Source organism: Petromyzon marinus, chromosome 40 (genome assembly GCF_048934315.1).
Source record: "Petromyzon marinus isolate PM22_M1 ecotype Great Lakes invasive population chromosome 40, UKy_Petmar_22M1.pri1.0, whole genome shotgun sequence".
Taxonomy (NCBI): Eukaryota; Metazoa; Chordata; class Hyperoartia; order Petromyzontiformes; family Petromyzontidae; genus Petromyzon; species Petromyzon marinus.
Window position 1 is genome coordinate 11,967,956 of NC_133706.1, and position 20,646 is coordinate 11,988,601.

Below are 20,646 nucleotides of genomic sequence, written 5' to 3' on the forward strand. Positions count from 1 at the left end.
CACTTATCCTGGGTTATTATCTAGAGGTAAACCACCTCTGAGCTGACACTTATCCTGGGTTATTATCTAGAGGTAAATCACCTCTGAACTATATTCATAATCTTAGTTCTTTCGGTAAAGTCACGTTGAAGGGAAACAACAAAATAATCAAATATATAGTCACGTTGAAGGGAAACAACTAAATAATAAAATATATTTGATTATTTTGTTGTTTCCCTTCAACGTGACTTTACCGAAAGAACTAAGAATATGAATTACTGCAGTCACGAAAGCTTTAAATCAAAATTTATATTCATATTCTTAGCTCTTTCGGTAAAGTCACGTTGAAGGGAAACAATAACGTGATAATTTTTATTGTTTTATATATATTTTATTATTTTATTGTTTCCCTTCAACGTGACTTTACCGAAAGAGCTAAGAATATGAATTACTGCAATCACGAAAGCTTTAAATCAAAATTTCACCTCTGAACTGACACTTATCCTGGGTTATTGTCTAGAGGTAAATCCCCTCTGAACTGACACGCGCCTCGAGTGACCACGCCCCGCGGGCCGTGACGTCACGCGCCACCCGGAAGAGGAGGCAAGCGCTGTTTGGTGGGCGGGCGATCGAGAAGCCAACATGGCCAAGAGCTACGACTGCCTCTTTAAGCTGCTCCTCATCGGGGACAGCGGCGTGGGCAAGACCTGCGTGCTCTTCAGGTTCTCCGAGGACGCCTTCAACTCCACGTTCATCTCCACCATCGGTGGGTCGCGGCCGGTCTGCCAGGGAAGCGCGTGGTGGTCGCTTCTTGTCCACGGTTGTTCGGGGTAACGATCGCTGTATGGCGGCGGTGGCGGTGGCGGCGGGGCAGGGCGGGTGAGTTAAAGTTTGGGCGAACTCGGCCCCGGCCTGGGATTGTTCAAAGTAAGTGGGTTTAAACTGCCGTTGGCTGGCCCATGGCGAGTGATGGTTGTGGTGTGTGCGACTAAATGGGCGTCGCATTTATTGGTGGGCGAGTGTTGTGAGGTTAAGTGAAACTTTTGACGACCTTTGTCCCGGCCTGGTAACGTTCAAAGTAAGTTAATTAAACCGTCTCCGCCACAGTTGGTTATCTGGTGGCGAGAGATGGGGGGGGGGGCACCGTGGTTGTCAATGGACGCAAGTTAATTGGTGGGTCGGAGTGAGGGTTCAGGGGGGTCGTAAAGTGTTGGATGAACGCTGCCCCGGCCTGGTAATGCTCAGAAAAAAATGGGGTGGCGATTGATGGCGAGGCCTGGCCTGGTTGTTGGTGTCTGTGGTGGATCTGTGGGTGAATGAGAGTGGGGGGAGGAAGCGAAACTATGGGTGGACGCACCTCCAGCCTGGTAGCCTTCAAACTGGAGCTATCAATAGCCTCGACCGGCGGTGTGTGGCGGCTGGTGATGAGAGATAAGTGTGTGCGGTTGTGTGTGAAACTTCTGTTACGCGTGTGGAGTGGGGGTCGGGGAGCGGTGAGCGCTGCGCTACGAACCCGGCGACCCGAAATTACCGCTCACGGCCAACACCAGTGGCGAATATTTGAACCGGTCCTGCGCCTCCTCTAGGTTGACTCAGCCTAAAATGAGTACCGAGTGCGATGTGTAAACATCGCCACTGGGGAGACAAAGGCGGCCGAGCGTGGTGCTCGCCACCCACCCCCTCGTGTGCCGTGCCGGCCTTAATAGGTGCTCGCTAACAGCACTTGCCCCAACAGTTTGGTAAGGCTATAGGGGAATCTTTGTCTCTGGGGGTCTTGATACGTGTTGAACCTTGGCTGGACTTTGTCCCGGCATGCTAACGTTCTAAGATAAACTTAAGTGTGGGCGGGGGGTGGCGTTTAATTAATTCCGTACATCAGGGCCCAGACGAACCACGTTATACAGCTGACCTTAATGATGACGTTGTGCTATGTATAATACAGCATTAAGAATGCCTATACACGCTTGGAAGTTCAACCAGCATAGGTTCAATGTAGCGCTGAATGCCAAGTGAGACACTTGACTTGAAATCTGTCCAGAGTTTGGCTGGCTGCGTTGAACCACCGCTACAGAAATTCTGATTCATAATAAAGGTTTTTGGGTTAGATCACGTTATTTATAAATGTGTCGTAACCCTCCACCACCCGACACGGCCAATCAGCAAAAAAGTGTCACGTTGACAAAAGACAATTAGTTCACTACTTTAGCCCACCGGTGTGTTGAGGAGTGAATCCACAACATTTAGTTTGAATACGACGTTTCGCTGGTAATTACATCCAGCATCATCGGGCAATTCGCCAGAATGGTAAAGCCCTCTCCACTTGCTCCCGGTCTTAAATAGAGCAGCAGCAGGGTGACGTCATCATTTAACTCATTCAGGTGCAGTAATTATATTATCTTTTGGGAAGCAGTCAATATGTTATGATTAGTAATGAGTTGTAGATTCGTAATTAGTTGTAATGTGTGTTATTGTGATTATATGCTACATTAGTAATCCGTTAATTAGTATGTTTCCCCTATAAGGAATTGTCATGTATTATTTAATAATACACTTCCAAGCCGCACTAAGCCTATAGCTATCAGAACGATTAAAGTTATTTGTTTCTCTAAATTTCAATGGATTCTCTAATTAGTCTTTGCCAGTAATAAGTAGTTTTACACACCACTTCAACGTTATCAAAATCAATTGAGTGTCCTTGTTAACAAGCATGTTCTGCCACTGCCGACAGTTGTGTTTGAGATAATTTAATATTTCTTTGGTGTTCTTTTAGTCTTATGCTGATGTTACGTCCCGTCTGTCCAATATAGCATTTGCCACATAAACAATTAATGCGATATACACCTTCTGTTGATAATTTAGGTAATTCGTCTTTAGTGCAAGATTCTAGTTTTTGAATGTTGTGTACTGTACCAAATCTTACTGTAATGTTTTGCTTTTGCAAAACACGGGTTAATTTGTCAGTTACTCCTGAGATATATGGAATTTTAATTGTTTTAACAATCTGATCGCTTTCAGCAGTGTTGCTTTGCGATCGTGATTTGGCATTCAGTGCTCTGTTAATTTGAGTATTATTGTAGCCATTCTGTCGTAATGCCTCTTTAACGTGTTTGATCTCTCTCACTAGACTTTCACCATCTGACACTGTTTTAGCCCGATGTATGAGCGTCTTGATAAGAGAGGATTTCTGAGCTGGATGATGATGCGAATCTGCATTCAGATAGGCATCAGTGTGCGTTTGCTTTCTGTAAACGCTGTGTGTTATTTTACCGTTTAGGCCATGTCCAAGCAAAATATCTAGGAACGGGAGTGTTATTCACCTCCATTTCCATGGTGAACTGGATGGCTGGGTTTTGTGTATTGAGATTATTTAGAAAATCATTAAGTGTATCTTTACCATGTGGCCAGACAACCAAAGTGTCATCCACATATCTAAACCAAAAAGATGGTTTTAACGTGCTCGAGGCAAGTGCTCTTATTTAAAAGTTTTCCATGTACAGATTTGCTATAGCAGGAGATAAAGGAGAGCCCATTACTGCTCCTTCCTTTTGTTTGATTTAGAAAATCATTAAGTGTATCTTTACCATGTGGCCAGACAACCAAAGTGTCATCCACATATCTAAACCAAAAAGATGGTTTTAACGTGCTCGAGGCAAGTGCTCTTATTTAAAAGTTTTCCATGTACAGATTTGCTATAGCAGGAGATAAAGGAGAGCCCATTACTGCTCCTTCCTTTTGTTTAAAGAAATCCCCTCTCCATAAGAAGTAAGTGTTATTTAAAGAATGGTCAGCAAGTTTCGGAATATCTTTTGGTAAACCTGTATTCTTTACTAGTGTATCAAGTAATTTAAGCGATTCGTTCACTGGAACCTTAGTGAATAGAGAAATCACATCAAAACTTACCAGAATATCATTAGGATTAAGTTTAATATCTTTAATCACATTCACAAGATGTTCGCAATTTCTTATGAATGAAGATGCCCTACCGATGTAGGGCTGTATTTGTTTAGTTTTATATTTTGCTAATTTATAAGTGGCAGAGCCAATTGTACTATGGGTCTTAATGGGATGCCGATTTTATTAATCTTTGGTTGCCCATACAGTCTAGGTGGTTTTGAGGCCCTTGGCTTAATTTGGTGTTGCTCATTCTTAGGAATGAATTAATTTGCAAATATTGCAGTAGTCGTACGTTCTAAAGTATTAGTCGGATCTCGTTTAATTTTAATGTAGGTACTTTCCTCTAGTAAATTTCTAATTTTATTATCATAATCGGCTCGTGACATCACTACAGTAGTGCGGCCTTTATCAGCTGCCAGGATTTGGATATCTTTATTTACACGGAGCTCTTTTAAGGCTTTTGCTTCGTTGGAGCTAATATTTACTTTTGGAACTTTGCTATTCTCAATTATTTTGGCAACCTCGTGTCTAGTCATCTCTGCCTCATTATGTGGAACGAGTCTTACTGCTGATTCTACCTCAGCAATTATCTCATCCACTGGAATTGTGCGTGGGGTAACGGCAAAGTTAAGGCCTTTAGAAAGGACAGAGATCATGTCACTAGTTAAAACAGTGTTAGTCAAGTTAATTACGGTTTTGTTTTTAAATTGTTCGTTTTTAGTAGGGATTTGTTTATTATGAAGTCTAGATTAAACACATTATCAGCCGATTGTTGTGTTATGGTATCGATTATATTCCAATAATGCATGGATACACTATTGCTTATATCTAAGTGTAACTGCTTTAGCGATTCCGAAATGTAACATAATTCACTCCTGTTGTGCTGTATTCTCTCTATTAATAATAATTCGCTAGCTTTGTTTAGTATTTGGTTAGCTTCAGAAGACTTTATGTGATGTGTTATTTTAACTGCGTTTGGTATTACCTTTGAATCTCTGCACCTTTTGCGGAACGCCAATATGATGAATAATATTGGTCGCGAAAGCCTACGTGTTAAACAGAAATTCTGATGTTGTACGTGGGGAGACGGATTTGTTATTTTTGTTATTCGCCCGACATTAGGCCGGCTCAAACGAAGGATGTTTTGACGAGGCAATGGGAAAGCAACATCGTGGAAGACGTTGCGAGTGAACGCAGCACTACTGTGACCACCCTGGGGAGCGGTGGTGTAGCGGTCGCGCTACGCTGCGCTACGAACCCGGCGAACCGAGTTAGATTCCAGCTCACGGCCAACTCCGGTGACGATTGTCTGAGCCGGTACTGGGCCTCCCCTAGGTCGACTCGGCTTTAAATTAGTCCCCGGTGCGGTGTGTAAAAAAACATCGCCACTGGGGAGACAAAGGTGGTCGCGCGTGGTGCTGGCCACCCACCCCCTCGTGTACAGTTCCAGCCTTCATAGGTGCTCGCTAACAGTACTTGCCCCTACAGTCTGTTACAGGCTATATGGGGGATCTTTGTCTTTGATGTGACCCCGTACACGCCCCCCACCCCTCCCCCCCCGTGTGCGGGGTCACAGCAGTGCCGGTCACTTCTGACCCTTGGCGCTTTCTTCAGTAATGATGGCAAATTACTTTGGAGCGTCTTTTTCTTGTTTGCGATTGATTGTGCGTACACACAGAGCCCTCTCAACACTTTGGCCGTGGCAAGTGACCGGACGGTTTTGCTTTGCTCAGTTGAACAGTTTGATTACAGCTTTTGTTCAGGTCAGGAAGATTATAGTTTCGTCTGCAAGGTTGTTGTTCGGAGTCCTATATATACACATCGCCAAGATCATCACTTGAGATGGAACATCTCATTTGCAAGCGTGTCCTGGGCGTCAAGTGACACACCTCGCAAATATGCAATGACTACGACAAAGATCCTCTAGAAAGCCTCAACAGTCTGTTGGGGCAAGTGCTGTGAGCGAGCACCTATGAAGGCCGGCATGGTGAATGAGGGGGTTGGTGGCCAGTATCACGCCCGACCGCCTTTGTCTCCCTAGTGGCGATGTTTACACACCTCACCAGGTACTTACTTGAGGCTTAGTCGACCTAGGGACGTACACATACTCATGCACGCTCGCGCACATACAAATACAACTCGCACACAGGCGCACTCACACAGCAAACATGGAATGACACGTATGCAAATGATTCAAATGTGCAACGTATACAGTATGTACGTTTGTGTAATGAACATTGCACACAGTCCAACACACAAAACAAAATAAATAAATGGCACACTGCGGTTCGTATATAATGCACTCTGGCTGTCAGGGTAGCAGATGTTGTGCAAGAGTTGTATATTTTAGTCTGGGAGATCGTTTCATGTTATGCTTCCACTCGTTTACGCAGGAAAGCCTCACATAATCTCAAGACTCGTGTTCAGGAGGGTCCTGCCAAGTTTTTGCAGTAGGGGGACGATGCTGCTGCTGTATGTGATCCCAATTGAGACATTTGCAGGCGATTTCTCAGCATTGGGATGTAGTTTGGCCAATGTCGGCTACAATGCATGTATATATTGTTTTATATATGGGAGAAAGCCGGACAACTCGGAGGAAACCCACGCAGAACAGGGGAAGATAATGTACAAACTCCACGCTGAGACGCGCCCGAGATGGGAGTCGAACCCAGGTCCTTCTTGCTGCGAGGCATGAGGTGTCACCGCTGCGCCGCCTTCACGCCCCGCCCAAATGGTGGCAGGGCTAGTGTGCACGTGTCTCTGCGAGTCCAAGGTCCAGTATCGAGGAGCCCACCCTCGCATCCACCGCTGGTGAGGTCACTCGGCGGCGAGCTATGCGCAGGGGAGAGCGACATGACAACCCGTTCCATCCAAAGGTTGAACCGAATATTATCTGGCATTTATCCCCCGCCGTGCTCGGTCCACTGATCGCAACCCTGCCACGTCAATAATTCACCCAGCACCTGCGCCCGAGCTCAATTCATGGTCGTGGTCGTCTAATTAAATAAGCGAGACAATTCACCGGCTTCACGTATCAGTCGTAAAAAAAAAAGTCGCTATTACGCATTTCGTCTGGGAGTGCATAATTCCAGCGACGTTGGCCTCAGCACCCTCGTTACAGTCTGAATTAGGTGCTCGCATACAGCGGTTGCCCCAACGGTCTGTTAAAGCTATAAGGGGGGATTTTGGTCTTTGTGTGTGCACGTGTGTGTGTGTGCGCGCATCACGGGGGGGGGGGGGGGGGGAGCATTAGTGCAACGGTTGGCGCACTACACTACGAACCCAACGACTCGAGTTCGGTTCCCGCTCATGGCCAACACCGGTGACAATTATCTGAACCGGTCCTGTGCCTCCCCTAGGTCTACTCAGCCTCAACTGAGTACATGGTGCGATGTGAAAACATCACCACTGGGGAGACAAAGGCGGCCGGGTGTGGTGCTGGCCACCCACCCCCTCGTCTAGTGTGCCGGCCTTCATACGTGCTCGCAAACAAGACTTGCCCCAAAAGTCACGTCAAAGCTATATGGGTGGTTTTCGTCTTTGTTTTGTGTCAGTGGGAATGTCCGTGTGTGTGCTGCGTGTGCATTGTGGGGTTCCCCCACTGACTCATTTGACGGTTTGTACTCTGACCACTTCACTGGTCGCATAAGGCTGCGTCCCATCGCTCCTTTGTCTGGCGTGCTCCCAGTTTCCCCGTGCCCGGCACGGCGGCGTCGCAGCAGGGGAACGCGTTCTCCGCTTGTCGCAGAGGTTCGCGGTTCGAACCCAGCGGCCGCCCTGGTTATTCCTGCGGTGTTTAACAACCGTTACAGGAATAATACTAAGACAGGCTGTCTGCATCACGGTGGACGTTAAAGGGCCTGTGTCGTCATTCGCAAGAGCGAGCCATCGCGTTTGCATGAGGGTCTAAATTTAGGAAATTGACCGTTAATTACTGAATGGGGATCACACACATCACCGATCATCGCCCCCAACTGGCCGACTAATTCCTGCTTGCAGGCAAGGTGCCGAGTCACTTTGGGCCGCACAGGGACAGCTGCCGCGGGGGGTTGTGTGCCCCCCCTTTTGAATGCGAGTGAGATGGGATGCGGCGGTAAGTCGCCGATGGCACGTGCAGCGCGCTCCGAGACGCCGCGGCGGCGCGTACAGGAGGGCGCCGCGCTACCGACCACACGATCGTTGTCCGCTGTCTAACGAGGCGCGCTCTGTTTTGTGTCCACCAGGAATTGATTTCAAAATCCGCACAATAGACCTCGACGGAAAAAAGATCAAGCTGCAGATATGGTAACGATCCTGCGCTCATCTTCGTCTGCTTACCCGCTTGTTACCGCTGCTGCTTCGGCTGTCACTCAGTGCCGTCAGATCACGTTATTGGCACCGTTTGGTACGCGCACTGCCGCCCTCTTGGCGCAGGGCGATCGTCGCCAAGAAAGGCGCCGCAGCGTTTCGCAGACACGGTCTGCGGTCGTTTTACAGTGGCGGCGATATTGCTGTGCGTTTCCCAAGTGAGATTTTTGCGGCTGAATTCCCATATTGGGAAAATTTGGGCCGTAGTCTTTTGCGGACGACGCGTCAGCAATTTTAGCCAGGGCCGCCTTCTGGACTTGAACCGTGAACCTCTGTAACCAGTCGTACAAGGCGCTGCCGCTGGGCCGCGTCATTGCCCAATTTATCCATGGGCACCTAGTGAAGAAGCCGGATCAGGTGACACTGTCATTCTGACTTCCTGCAGTTTCCTGAAGATGGCTAATGCATTTCAAGGTTGAGTCAACCTAGGGGAGGCCCATGACCGGTTCAGATATTCATCACCGATGTTGAGGCTGTGAGCGGGAATAGAACTCGGGTCGCCGGGGATCGTAGCGTGGCACGGGAGCCACTGCTGCAACGCTCCCCACAAACGTAATGAATCACAATTGTTATGAATCACACTGCACAATAATAATAATAATATAAATACACAGTGCCAAGTATTGTCTGGCCCAGTGACTGTGCAACATCACTAGCAACTGGTTAACTCCTCCTGGCAGAAGTAGACAGAGAGGGACTGTTGTCTTCCTCCAGCAAACAGAGAAGATATCTCAACTGGGCGTAGTGTGTGAGTCACTGTGTGCAAATGTCATCAATTCTTCTGGCACTCGGGGCCAAAGGGTCATCACATGGGTGCCCTCTGGCCGTACATTCTGCGGAGTAAATAAGACAAAGTAAACAATCTACAATGGTACCTCACTGCTAGGCAGGGTAGTTACCATATTGCATTTTATTTTTTATCCGTTTGGAGATGCCACGGTGGTTTAAGCGGTCAGCAGCACACTGGACTCGCGATCCAGAGGCCGCCGTTTCGATTCCATCTCCCGGCAACGCGGCAGTTGAAACATTGGGGGCGAGTTTCTTAACTCCTGCTACACCTCATCTGTCCGCCCAGCAGAATCAGTATATGTGTATATATGTATTGGAGGAATCCAATGAGCTATAAAGCTCTTTCTTACAGGTGTCCAGTTAAGCAGTGTAAATGGGTGACGGGTGCAGTCGACCAGTAATTCCTGTGTGATGGGGTAAAGTGTCGGTACGCCTATTCCAGCACACCTGGTAAACATGGAAGAGTAGGCCAAATACCACTGCTCCAGTGTTGTAGGCCCTTCCATCAGCAGTGGCGTGAGGAGGCAACTACAGGGCTGCACCTTTACCTGGCTCAACTCGCTCTTAAACTCTGGAAGTGAGTACCTGGTGTGTTGTGTGTAAACATGAGCACTGGGGAAATAAAGGCAGCTGGGTGTGGCTTTTGCCACACCTACACAACACCTACCTCATATGTGCCGTTCTGGCCTTTAGAGGTGGTCGTTACATCACGTGGCCCAACAGTCAGGCTATATGGGGGATCTTTTTATTTGTGTGTCTATGAGTGTGTGTGACCATGTGTCTGTGTGTCAGTGAGTGTAACTACTCCGGGTGTGGTGCTGGCCACCCCCCACCCCCTTATGTGCCTTGCCGGCCTTCATAGGCGCTTGCTTAACAGCACTTGCTCTGACAGTCTGTTAAGGCTATACGAGGGATCCTTGTCTTTGTAACTGTGGTCATTCTCTTGCAGGGACACCGCGGGGCAGGAGAGGTTTCGTACCATCACGACGGCGTACTACAGGGGAGCAATGGTGTGTGCGTGCGTGGGTGCGTGTGTGCGTGTTTATTTACCTGTGTGTGGCACACACGCGCATCTTTTTCATTCCTTAAGCACCCAGGTTGCCCTCTCAATGTGTTTTTATTTAATCTCCTGCTTAATTCGTAATAATAATCGAGAGCGCTTTATATCGGTGCTATCGTTCTCAAAGCGCGGGGCTATGATCACGCAGGAAGGTGCTGCTGTGTGGTTTCACAGTATGGGGGCAAAGATTGCTGCTGTGTGTAATGGCAATTGAGTAATTTACACGGTCATTATTCGATATTTGACATTTGTACAGGTACCACACCGCCAGCACACGATGGCCTACTCCTCGTTTTATAGAATGATGCCACAGCATCGTTATTGTTCACCGTGAAGCGGACAGCGCGTTCATGTCGTTAGGGTAAAATACGCACTGCAGTAATAACCAGGGCGGCCTGCTGGAGTGGAACCGCGAACCTCTGCCACAAGCCCCCCCCCCCACCGCTGGGCCGTGTAGTGACAGCCGGCTGATGGTTTTCGTTACGACGGCTGCGCATCGCCGGGGTCCCAACGCTTTCCCAGCTTCGGTCGATGAGAGCCAAAGCACCGGCGCCCGTCTGACTGTCCGTAACCTACCGAAAACCAGCCAAGTTGATCAGAGCGTTGCACAAACCCCCTGAGACGCACAAACCGGCGCAGAAAGACCCCGCCTCGGCAGCCTGGCCCTGGCGGCTGAAGCGCGGAGCCGCAACACGAGCCCCGTGGTTTCATCGCGGCCTACGGGGGGCAGGGGGGGGCGGCGTGCCGCTTCCGGCGAGCCTGGTGTGAGAGCGCAACCGTCGTCGTCGTCGCTTTTGAAATTCTTCCAAGGACGCACATTGCGCTGAAGGGCGAGCGTCATGGAATCCATGCACGTGCCTGATTGTTCTTCCTCGTGTGCGTCGCCGCCGTGTGTTTGGCGGCCCGGCTGTGCCTGCACGCGCGCCGTGTCGTCCTGCCAGGGGATCATGCTGGTGTACGACATCACCAACGAGAAGTCGTTCGAGAACATCAAGAACTGGATCAGAAACATCGAGGAGGTTCGCTTCTAATGCCTGCTGCTGTTATTACTGCGGCTGCTGCTGCTATGATTGCTGCTGCTACTACTTGCTGCTACTGCTGCTGTTACTACTGCTGCTGTTACTACTGCGGCTGCTACGATTGCTGCTGCTGTAACTATCGCTGCTGCTACTGCTGTTTTTACTACTACTGTTGTTAGCACTAATACTGCTGTTACTACTGCTTCTACTGCTGCTTCTGCTGCTGTCGCTTCTGTAGCTGCTGCTGGAGCTGGCCGCGTTCACTTGGCGAGCGCCGGAATTTCTGGCATGTTTGAAAAAAAATCTGTCTCGCTGCACTTCTTCTATCTCTCGTTCTCGCTCTCTCTCTCTCTCGCTCACTTTCTCTCACTCACACGCTCTCTCTCTCGCTCTCTCTCCCAGCATGCCTCGGCCGACGTCCAGAAGATGGTTCTGGGCAACAAGTGTGACATGAACGATCGGCGGCAGGTGACCAAGGACCGCGGCGAGAAGGTACGCAACGGCGGCGTCTCCAGGGCCGCCGGGCCGCTGGGCCCGTGACGTGCCGACTCCGTTCTCGATGCAGCCACGCCACGGCCCCCCATCACCACCCCCCGCGCTACGTGAGCGTGCGTCTCTGCGCCATGAACCCCCTTCTTCTCCTGTCTCTTCCTCTCCCCTGCCCACAGCTCAAGGGAAGCGACTGTAATTCCCAACTCGGGTGCCTCTCTCTGTGGCGTCTGTGTGTTCTCTTTCTCGCCCCCTGGTCTGCGTGGGTTTCCTCCGGACTCTCCGGTTTCCTCCCTCGTGTGGCTTTGAGCCGCTTGAAATGAAGTCACGGGCCGAAGGTTGTCCAACGCTGGTGAAATGTTACTTTATTTGTGCAGGGGTGATAATCAAATCGCCCTGTTCAGCAAGGCTATTATGGGGGCAGCGGAGTGGTGGCAGTGCAGTGGAAACACCTGTGCCTCATCGCAAGAAAGGCCTGGGTTCAATTCCCAGCTCGGGTGCCTTCCTGTGTGGAGTTGGTATATTCCCTCCCTGTTCTGCATGGGTTTCCTCTGGCTTCTCCAATTTCCTCTCGCAGCTTGAAACCCCGTAACTGGTGTTGGCTAAACAACTATTCACTGGTGACAAATCACCTGTGTCCCTGGGATCTCAGTGTGGCCGCCAAGAAATCCTCCGCAATTTTAGTTTTTTGTTCCGTCTCCCTTCGTCGCTGTGCGAGCTTCGGATCCGCGCTCTGATCACTCACCCTTTTGGTTAGGCCCATTCCGTTACTTTTCAATCGGCACGCCACCAACACCCTGCTCACTGCCGCCTCTTTATTCGCATCACCTTGCTCCCGGGCCGCCTTCAATAACCGCCCTAGGTCCGCGCGCTCTGCTGCGGTTCCTCCGTTGCGGTGTCCCCGCGACCGATACCTGTGCCCGTATCTTCTTCACGTTCTTCGAGCTTGGCCGTTGGATTTCGACCGTCGCGGTGTTGTTGAAACGGGAGGCTCGACGCGCTCTCGACATCTTTGCTCCGCAGTTGGCGGAGGACTACAACATCCAGTTCATGGAGACGAGCGCCAAGGCCAGCATCAACGTGGAGGAGGTACGCAGAACGCACCAAGACACCTCGATGCGCGTGCCGTGCCTTGCGTGTTCTGTGCCGGGGCAGGCTCAGTCTCTGCGGCATTCAGTTGGGCGATGTGGTAACGAAATTGAGTTTGTGTGATCCATGGAGCTGCCTCCCCCCCCCTTCCTTTACATCTCATCTTGCATTTCATCTCAACACACTCCGAAAGGGGGCACCCGCCCAGTGGCAGTTGTCGTATCTGTGCGGCACAAGGGGACGAGGCACCTGGCTTACGAGCGGGCATTAGTCCACCAGGAGGTGTGATGTTTTTTTTAATTTGGCTATTTTGAACCGTAACGCAGGCACAGTTGCCTACTCGCTTTGAAATACCACGCGCATAATATTTTCTGCTTAACAGGGTGGTCTGCCAGATTCGAACCTCTGCAACAGGCGGCTACCACTGAGCTGTGTCACCGCCACGAGTGGTCACTTTCAAGTTAAAGTTTGTTTTGAAATAGCAGCACGCGATGGCGCGCTGCTCGCAAACGGCAGGGCGGCACAACTCCCATCCGTGTGCCCTGTGTTCGTGTCACGTGACCATCACATTGCATGTACGACGCTCTCAGCCTTATCTAGACCACCGTCTGGGAATAGCCGAACGTGTGACCGAATCACTGTTCAGACCACCAACTCGGGGCTTAGAAATGTGGTCGTGTTACTGCTACGGTTCCGAATGTGTATAATGATACATGTTGTCTTTCAAATTGGATTTATAAAAGTCACTCGGGAGTGGTAATTGAATTACGCTGCAGGAATGTTTGTCTCTCTCTCTTAATTCTCGTCCGCATCCCCTTGTTTTGTTGTCCCATAAGGCGTTTTTTACACTGGCCAGAGAAATCAAAGCGAAAATGGACAAAAAGATGGTAAGTGTTGTTTAGTATACTACTTTACATGATTATTATAATTATTGCATGTTATCATTACACGTGTTTACCCATAGAAGCCTCGGAAGAGTCCTTTGTTCAGGAGGGTCCTGCCAAATTTCCCCAGTAGGATACAATGTTGCTGCTGCTGTGTGCGATTCCATTTGCGTAATTTGCAGGTGATATGTCAGCATTGGGGATGTTTTGTACTGACAGCGGTTACATCGTCGGTGTGTGTTTAGTTATTAGAGGGAACCGGAGAACCTGGGAGAAACCCATGCAGAACAGGGGGAGGACATAAAAACTCCACTCACTCGCATACTCAAAGAAGACAAAGATCCCCTGTACAGCCGGAACAGATTTTTGGAGCCAGTGCTGTCAGCGAGCACCGATGAAGGCCGGTACGGCACACGTGGGTGTGGGTGGCTGGCACCACGCCTGGCCTCCTTTGTCTAGCAATTGGCGATAATTACTCAGTTGAGGCCGAGTCGATGTAGGGGAGGCCTAAAATCTATTAATATAATTGTGACCGGTGTTGGCCGTGAGCGGGAATCAAACTCGGGTCGCCGGGTTCATCGCGTAAGTGTAGCGCTTGCCGCTACACTTGTGCTCCCATACGCACATTCGTGCACTCTGCAGAACAAAGACACACTCTCACACGCACCCCCTTAAAGACACAAAGGACCTTCTCGCGCTGCGAGGCACGAGTGGTAACCGCCGCACTGCCGCCCGGGCTTCACTGACGACGACGGATTCTGCTTCTCCTTGTTGTCGTTCTGTTTCCGCAGGAGGGGAACACTGCGGCGGAAAACAGCTCGGTGCAGATCACGAACGCGTCGCACTCGAAGAAGAGCAGCTTTTTCCGCTGCACCCTGCTGTAGGCGCCGGCGACGTTGAGACGGCGCGCGGCGATGACGGCCGCCGACCCCGCGACCTCCACCATCGCCGCCCCCGCTTCGGACGCTGGGAGTGGGGGGGGGGCCCGCAAGCTGTGGAGAGCGTACTTTTCACGCGGCGAAAGGAATGAGGCCTCGACGTTTTGCAGACTCTTTCTAACCCTTGGCCCCTCCCGTTTTTTTGTACGGGAAAAGAAAAAGCAGTGACGTAGATTCTCGCGGGATTTTTTTTACGCTGTTCGCTAGCAATGCGATTTTTAACCAAGCGGGACTTTTCTAATTTACGTGCGGGCCATCATCGGCTATTGCGCGACCGCGAATTTGTTATTCGGACAAAATTCGTGTTATATTTAATAGCAGCTCGTTCTTAACGCACCAAACGGCCGCCAGTTACTTAACGCTCGCGATTCCATGGGCGTGTCTTTGGGCGCGACCGTCGTCCTGATTAAACTGAAGCCGCGACGCGCGCGTCACGGCTGGCGCCGCCCGCGTCGAGCCGACACTAGCAGAGCGCTCTGTGCCGCTTGCGCTTAACAGTTTACTCTCGCCTCGCTGGCACTGTCGTAACCGCTTAGCGACCGCCGGTCTCATGCTCCCAAACGCTCGAAAAAGGCCCCGGGAATGCACGGGCAAGCGATCGCGTCTCCTGTCCCAGTGCGCCGCAGCGCGGCTGCATCGCCCCGCATCGCGGTGTGGCGCTCTATTTTATTCCCAAAACGTTCATTGCACGATCCCCCGAATCTGACCACGGTGCCGCCACCATCGCTGCCGCTCGGGAGTAGGGGAGGTGATTTGGCAGAGTAAACGATCGGCTCGGCGGTGCACGTGCATCACCCAAACAGCCACGAGCATCGTTCTGTTAGCTACTTATGTTCTCCAGAACGACCCCAACAATAACTTTTTTGCATTATGATTTCGGACCCATATCTAACAGAGAGGGCCCTTGCCTATAAATATCTGGCAGTGCACAGGCCTGACTGCTGATGAGACACTGGATGTCAAAACCGGTCCAGAGTTTTTGTTCTGTTTAACCAGTACTGCTGAGAATATATTCCTCCCAGAAGGAAGGCCGTGGGATGTGTAAGACTGATGGGCTGTGTAGTGAAAAAAAAAGATAACATTTTTATAGATAGAGAGACCGATATGGGAAGTGCATCCGCGCATCAAACCAGGAGACACGGTGCCCTTCGTGGAATTGGGCCTCTTGCAGAGACGCGCGGCACGTGCTGCCCTGCTTCACGCCGTTGCATATCGGAGCGCTTTAACAACGTGATAAGCGACTTGCATAGCATGTTGTCGTCTCGGCAAATTCTGAAAGGGGCACCCCAGCGGCAGCTCTGCCCGGCACCTGCCCCGCAAGCGGGCGTCGGTCCGCCAGCAGGGAGCGACGATGGCCGCTTCGTCTGGTCCCGGTTCTGTAACGTACTCGTGCAAGGGAACCCTGCTGCTGTGTGGAGAGACTGAGCTTGCAATTTGCTTCCATTGTCTTATCGGCGGTGTCACAAGAGCAAGATCCGTCCGCTTCCCGCACCTCGGCGCTGCAGATCTCTGTACTGAAATCTTTAACGCAAATGCTTTTACGAGGGTTATGAGCAGAATGCTGTTCTGGGAGTTATTTTTGCGCGCCACATCCATCCATCTCGCCTTACTTTGTGCTCGCGATGCTTGTAACACCTGTTTGTACGATGACGAGAATATGGAATATATAACTGTATTCCAATCTAGGATGATGATGATGATGGATATGCGTATGTTGTACTCTAGTCGTAGTGCCTTATGCCGATAGTCCCTGCTCCGAGGCAGCCTCGCGGCGATCCCGAAAATATCGAGTGGGAGATTAAACCTTGCTCCAACCGATTTAATTTTGAGCATTCCGATTCGCGTTTACAGCGCACTCCGTTCCGGGCCACTCGAGCCAACGAGACTCGTCCTAGTTCTCGCGAGTCCTCGCCCCGGCTCAACGACGACATCACCGTCTCTCCCGTCGCGATGGCGGGAGAGATTGTCGAAGGAGACATTACGGCGTCCCAGCGCAAAGCTGGGTTCAGTTTGTCATTAAGGACACAGCGGCATCGTTCGCTGAAGTTGTCGTGACAATGAACTTCACTGAACACGGAGGCTTTCGTAGCCAATGTTACGATTCACACTTGATTTATTTGGTTTAGGCCATGTAATGACCGGGTCATTTGTGCTGATAATATCCCTCTGCCATTTGACACAGCCAAACATTGAATTGATACGTGGTGCACAAGCGCTTAAGGACACATCGGTTATCGTTTCACTCGCTCACCGGTTAATTTTAAGAACAAGTCTCACTTTGATAAATATTGTTGTACACTTGACCATTTAATCCAGTTTTGGTCATGTCCAGTTGTGTAGGGGCCTTAGCGACACATTTGGCCAGATGGCTACATGGCCTGATCCTACTTGAATGGGGTGGGGGGGGGGAGTGAATTGGTGAACGCGGAAGAAACAAGAGCGTGGTGGTGTGTCGCGAGGAGCAGAGTTTAGGAAACCGTGGTTTAAATGTTGGCAGCGCATACATCGTAGGGATAATGAAATGCTGTCTCCCCCCCCCCATAACCCTGTGTTGTTTACTTTGGTGTAGGTTTGCTGTACCGTGTTATGGGAACGTAAATAGTCTGATTCGCGTGAATGACATGCAAATACGAATTTTATTATTGTTACGCTTGTTTACCCCGGGGAAGCCTCACCAAGTCTCTCTTTCAGGAGGGTCCTACCAAGTTTTTTTCCTGTAGGGGGCGACATTTTGCTGTATTTTTCCCCAATAAGTAAATTTGCGCTGTATTTTTATAATTAGGAAAATTTGGCCCCCCTGACGCTGGTACGCAAAGGCCTCCGCTTCTTCTAATGTGACGTAACTCGAGGGGATATTTAACATCCACTGTGAATGAAGCAGATGGCACCTAGTATTTTACGGATGAGAAACACCACAGTATTTACCAGGGCGGCCTGCCAGGACCGAACCGTGAAGCACCACCATCGCTCGTGTATTGGCGACATAAAGATAATAATTGAACCCTCCCAAAGACAAAATTGAAGTGCAATTTACCTTCGTAGTTTAAACTGTTAGTGAATTAAAATCGTGCTCATGACATGCACCTTTATCATTGCAGTTGCCTATCTGTTTAATATAAAACGCACACATCGTTGACAGGGGCGGAGACAGGATTTTGACTTTGGGGGGGGCTGACTTCAATATTCTGAGATATCCAGTGGATGTTTTCCAATGTGCGCCACAAATGTATAAAAGCATTTTTATTGGATTTGAACGCGGTGTTTGTTAATAGGTCGGAGCCGCTGATGTGGCTAATAAGTTCGATAAGTTAAAAAGGCTGCCGCTCAAGCAGCCTGCAGGGCAGCACAAGGTGGCAGCCAGCATTTTGCAGCAGCCGGATATCCAGTTATCCCGATTACCGACTTTCCCAAAATTTCAGGGGTGGCTCAGCCCCCCTCAGCCCCCCTGTGGCTCCGCCCCTGATCGTTGGGAATGTTGATGGGGAATGGCCGGGCGTGGTATAGCTATGCGGCTTATCTTCTGTTTGCGAGGTCAGTATTCGCAAAGGCCCTGTATTAACATTCACAACCGAAATCCAGGATCCGGCCGGGGTGGCTCAGTTGTTGAGCGAGTGGCTCGCAATCGGAAAGGTCATGAGTTCAAACCCTGGTTGGTGGGGGGGTTGGTGTGGGGTTGACTCGCCCCATCATCGTCATTCCCACCTCCGGTGTCCACATTGGTTGTCCTCTGAAGAGACTCAACCTTGCCGTAGTAATGTGGAATTTCCACCACTTGCTCTCGCAGGGCTGGTACACCGGAGGTGAGCGCCGATGCCCGAGGGTTCAACGGAGCAGGAAACGGCTCATATCGCTTTTCGACTGTGATCCAGTGGTGGATCGTGCCGCTGTGATTCTCATACCTGTCAACCCCTTATCACTGCCTACCTTGTTACAGACCAATTCGGACCTTATTGGTCACCCCGTGCCCTTATAAATCTCAACGTTTATTCTGCAAAGTCCCATCACAAGGGAGAAACACAACCAAATAGACAATCACCACTTCTACACTCACCACTAGTACACTCAACACTAAACTCACCACCAGTACACTCGCCACTACACTCACCACTACTACACTCACCACTACATACCTGTCAACCCCTTGTCAGTGCCCTACCTTATTACAGACCAATTCAGACCTTATTGGTCACCCCGTGCCCTTTAAATCTCAACGTTTATCCTACAAAGTCCCATCACAAGAGAGAAACGCAAACAAAAATACCGTACTTTTGTTTACTCAATTTCCCTGTACAAGGATACGGGTAAACCGTATGGGTTGACAGTTATGAATGAAGAAGGCTAGTTGTGTTGTGGCTGAAACGTGAGAATTTTATTATGTTTTATTTTTATTATTTTATTTCCATTCTACGTGACTTTACCGAAAGAACCAATAAGATGAATCCCTGCAGTCACGAAAGCTTTAAATCGAAAGTTATGAATGATGTTCACTCAATATTAGAATTGGTCTAACGCGGGAGTAGTCTGCAACCAAAATAACCAGAAGCGCCTTTTCTCTTTTCGAATTCCTCTAATAAACCCAATATTTCAAGAGGCCCGCAATGCACTGTGGTGAATACGAGATGGTGGGTCCTTTACAAATAACGTAGCGGTCCTTAAGAGCCGCAGGTTGCCGATCCCCTTGCTCTAGCACGGCGCGTTGGCGCGTTTATAAATCCGTAAGCCCGCCAGGATCCCAGCAGCATTGACAATTCTGCAATCGATGAGAGCGACACTTGAATTTTCGTGTTTTTAAAATTTCCACAGCGGCAGGAGTACATCATATGTACTTCGGTAATTTAGCAATGAGAATTTAAATGTTAAATTTTGGGCCAATGCAAGCAAAGGTGGGATTTTCGTCCTTAAATAAAGGCCGCAACAACGTAAGAGTATGTAACAAATAAACATTTGATTCGTTCCACGCGTTGCTGTCAAGCTCACGCCGTGCGCGCCTGAGAAATGCACTCACGTGTCACAGCGCTGGTCTCCGTCGTCTTGTTGGCGGTGACAGTGGTATGGGGGGAGCGGTCGTGTAGCGGTTAGCGCTCTGCGCTACGAACCCGGCGGCCCGAGGTTCGAATCCCGCTCACGGCCGACACCGGTGATTATATCCAAGACGGTCCTGGACCTCCCCCCGAGGTCGACTGAGCCTGAAATGAGTACCTGGTTGCGATGTGTAGACATCATCGCTGGGGAGACAAAGGCGACCGGGCGTGGTGCGGGCCACCCACCCACAAGTCTTCCGCTCGTGCATTTCGCTTAATTTTACAATACGATGCAGAACTCGGCCCCCCGGGTAGGAACCGACTTGGGCGCCGGATAATATGGTTTCCGGTTGTGAATGTAAAAAAAAAATTCATATCGAGGCGATGTGCGCGCCCGATACGTCGCGTCGTGACGCACGAGTCCAAGGCACCGTCAACGTGAGCCGAACCGGTTATGAAACGCAAGGGGGATGGAAAGATGGGGCACGGCCTCGCTGCCCCCAAACCATGCAGGGTCCCACCGAAAGGGGAAATTGTGATTTTGTTTTTTTCAAGGGGGAAGGGATGACAAGGAGAGATGGGTATCACCGAAACACAGCGGACGTCAAGAAAATAAAAACAAGAGGCGGCCAAAACGACAATTTTTGCTTTCCACCCCTCCGAATCCGGATGCCGTCAAATCTGCAGTGGTGATGCCCCTTATCCTCGTTCCCTGTCTCCCGGTTAATGTTAGTACAGGGCATGAAAAATAAGAATTCGTTTTACCCCTTCTGGCACTAAAACAGGTGTCAAGGTGTTCATACACTAAATAGATACCCTTTGCAAAGATTAAAGTCTGCATTAACCACACGTACATGCGGTGAACATGCAAACAAACATGCTGTTAACATGCATTTTCTTTTAAATTGGTTGGCCTACATTAGACAGCCTTCTTTATGATCAAGCCTCACCAGTGTCAAACATGCAATCAGTTTCAAGGACAATGCATACAGTGAGGGGAAAAAAGTATTTGATCCCATGCTGATTTTGTACGTTTGCCCACTGACAAAGAAATGATCAGTCTATAATTTTAATGGTAGGTTTATTTGAACAGTGAGAGACGGAATAACAACAACAAAATCCAGAAAAACGCATGTC

General features: G+C 49.7%; 1 protein-coding gene across 1 annotated transcript; it reads left to right on the forward strand.

Moving 5' to 3' along the window:
• Positions 1-542: 542 nt before the first annotated feature.
• On the forward strand, positions 543-19,442 carry LOC116950748 (ras-related protein Rab-8A-like). The gene is made up of 8 exons (XM_032968773.2): positions 543-745; positions 8,097-8,157; positions 9,959-10,019; positions 11,011-11,088; positions 11,491-11,580; positions 12,601-12,666; positions 13,503-13,553; positions 14,342-19,442. The coding sequence occupies exons 1-8, from the start codon at positions 622-624 to the stop codon at positions 14,432-14,434; spliced, it is 624 nt and encodes a 207-aa protein (XP_032824664.1). The 5' UTR covers positions 543-621; the 3' UTR covers positions 14,435-19,442.
• The last annotated feature ends 1,204 nt before the right edge of the window (positions 19,443-20,646 follow it).

Excerpts from the sequence above, each read along its gene's own strand:
- LOC116950748 (XM_032968773.2), top strand. The coding sequence starts at position 622 with ATGGCCAAGAGCTACGACTGCCTCTTTAAGCTGCTCCTCATCGGGGAC. Across the intron at positions 8,158-9,958 it reads AAGATCAAGCTGCAGATATG|GGACACCGCGGGGCAGGAGA; the intron begins GTAACGATCCTG and ends ATTCTCTTGCAG. Across the intron at positions 13,554-14,341 it reads CGAAAATGGACAAAAAGATG|GAGGGGAACACTGCGGCGGA; the intron begins GTAAGTGTTGTT and ends CTGTTTCCGCAG.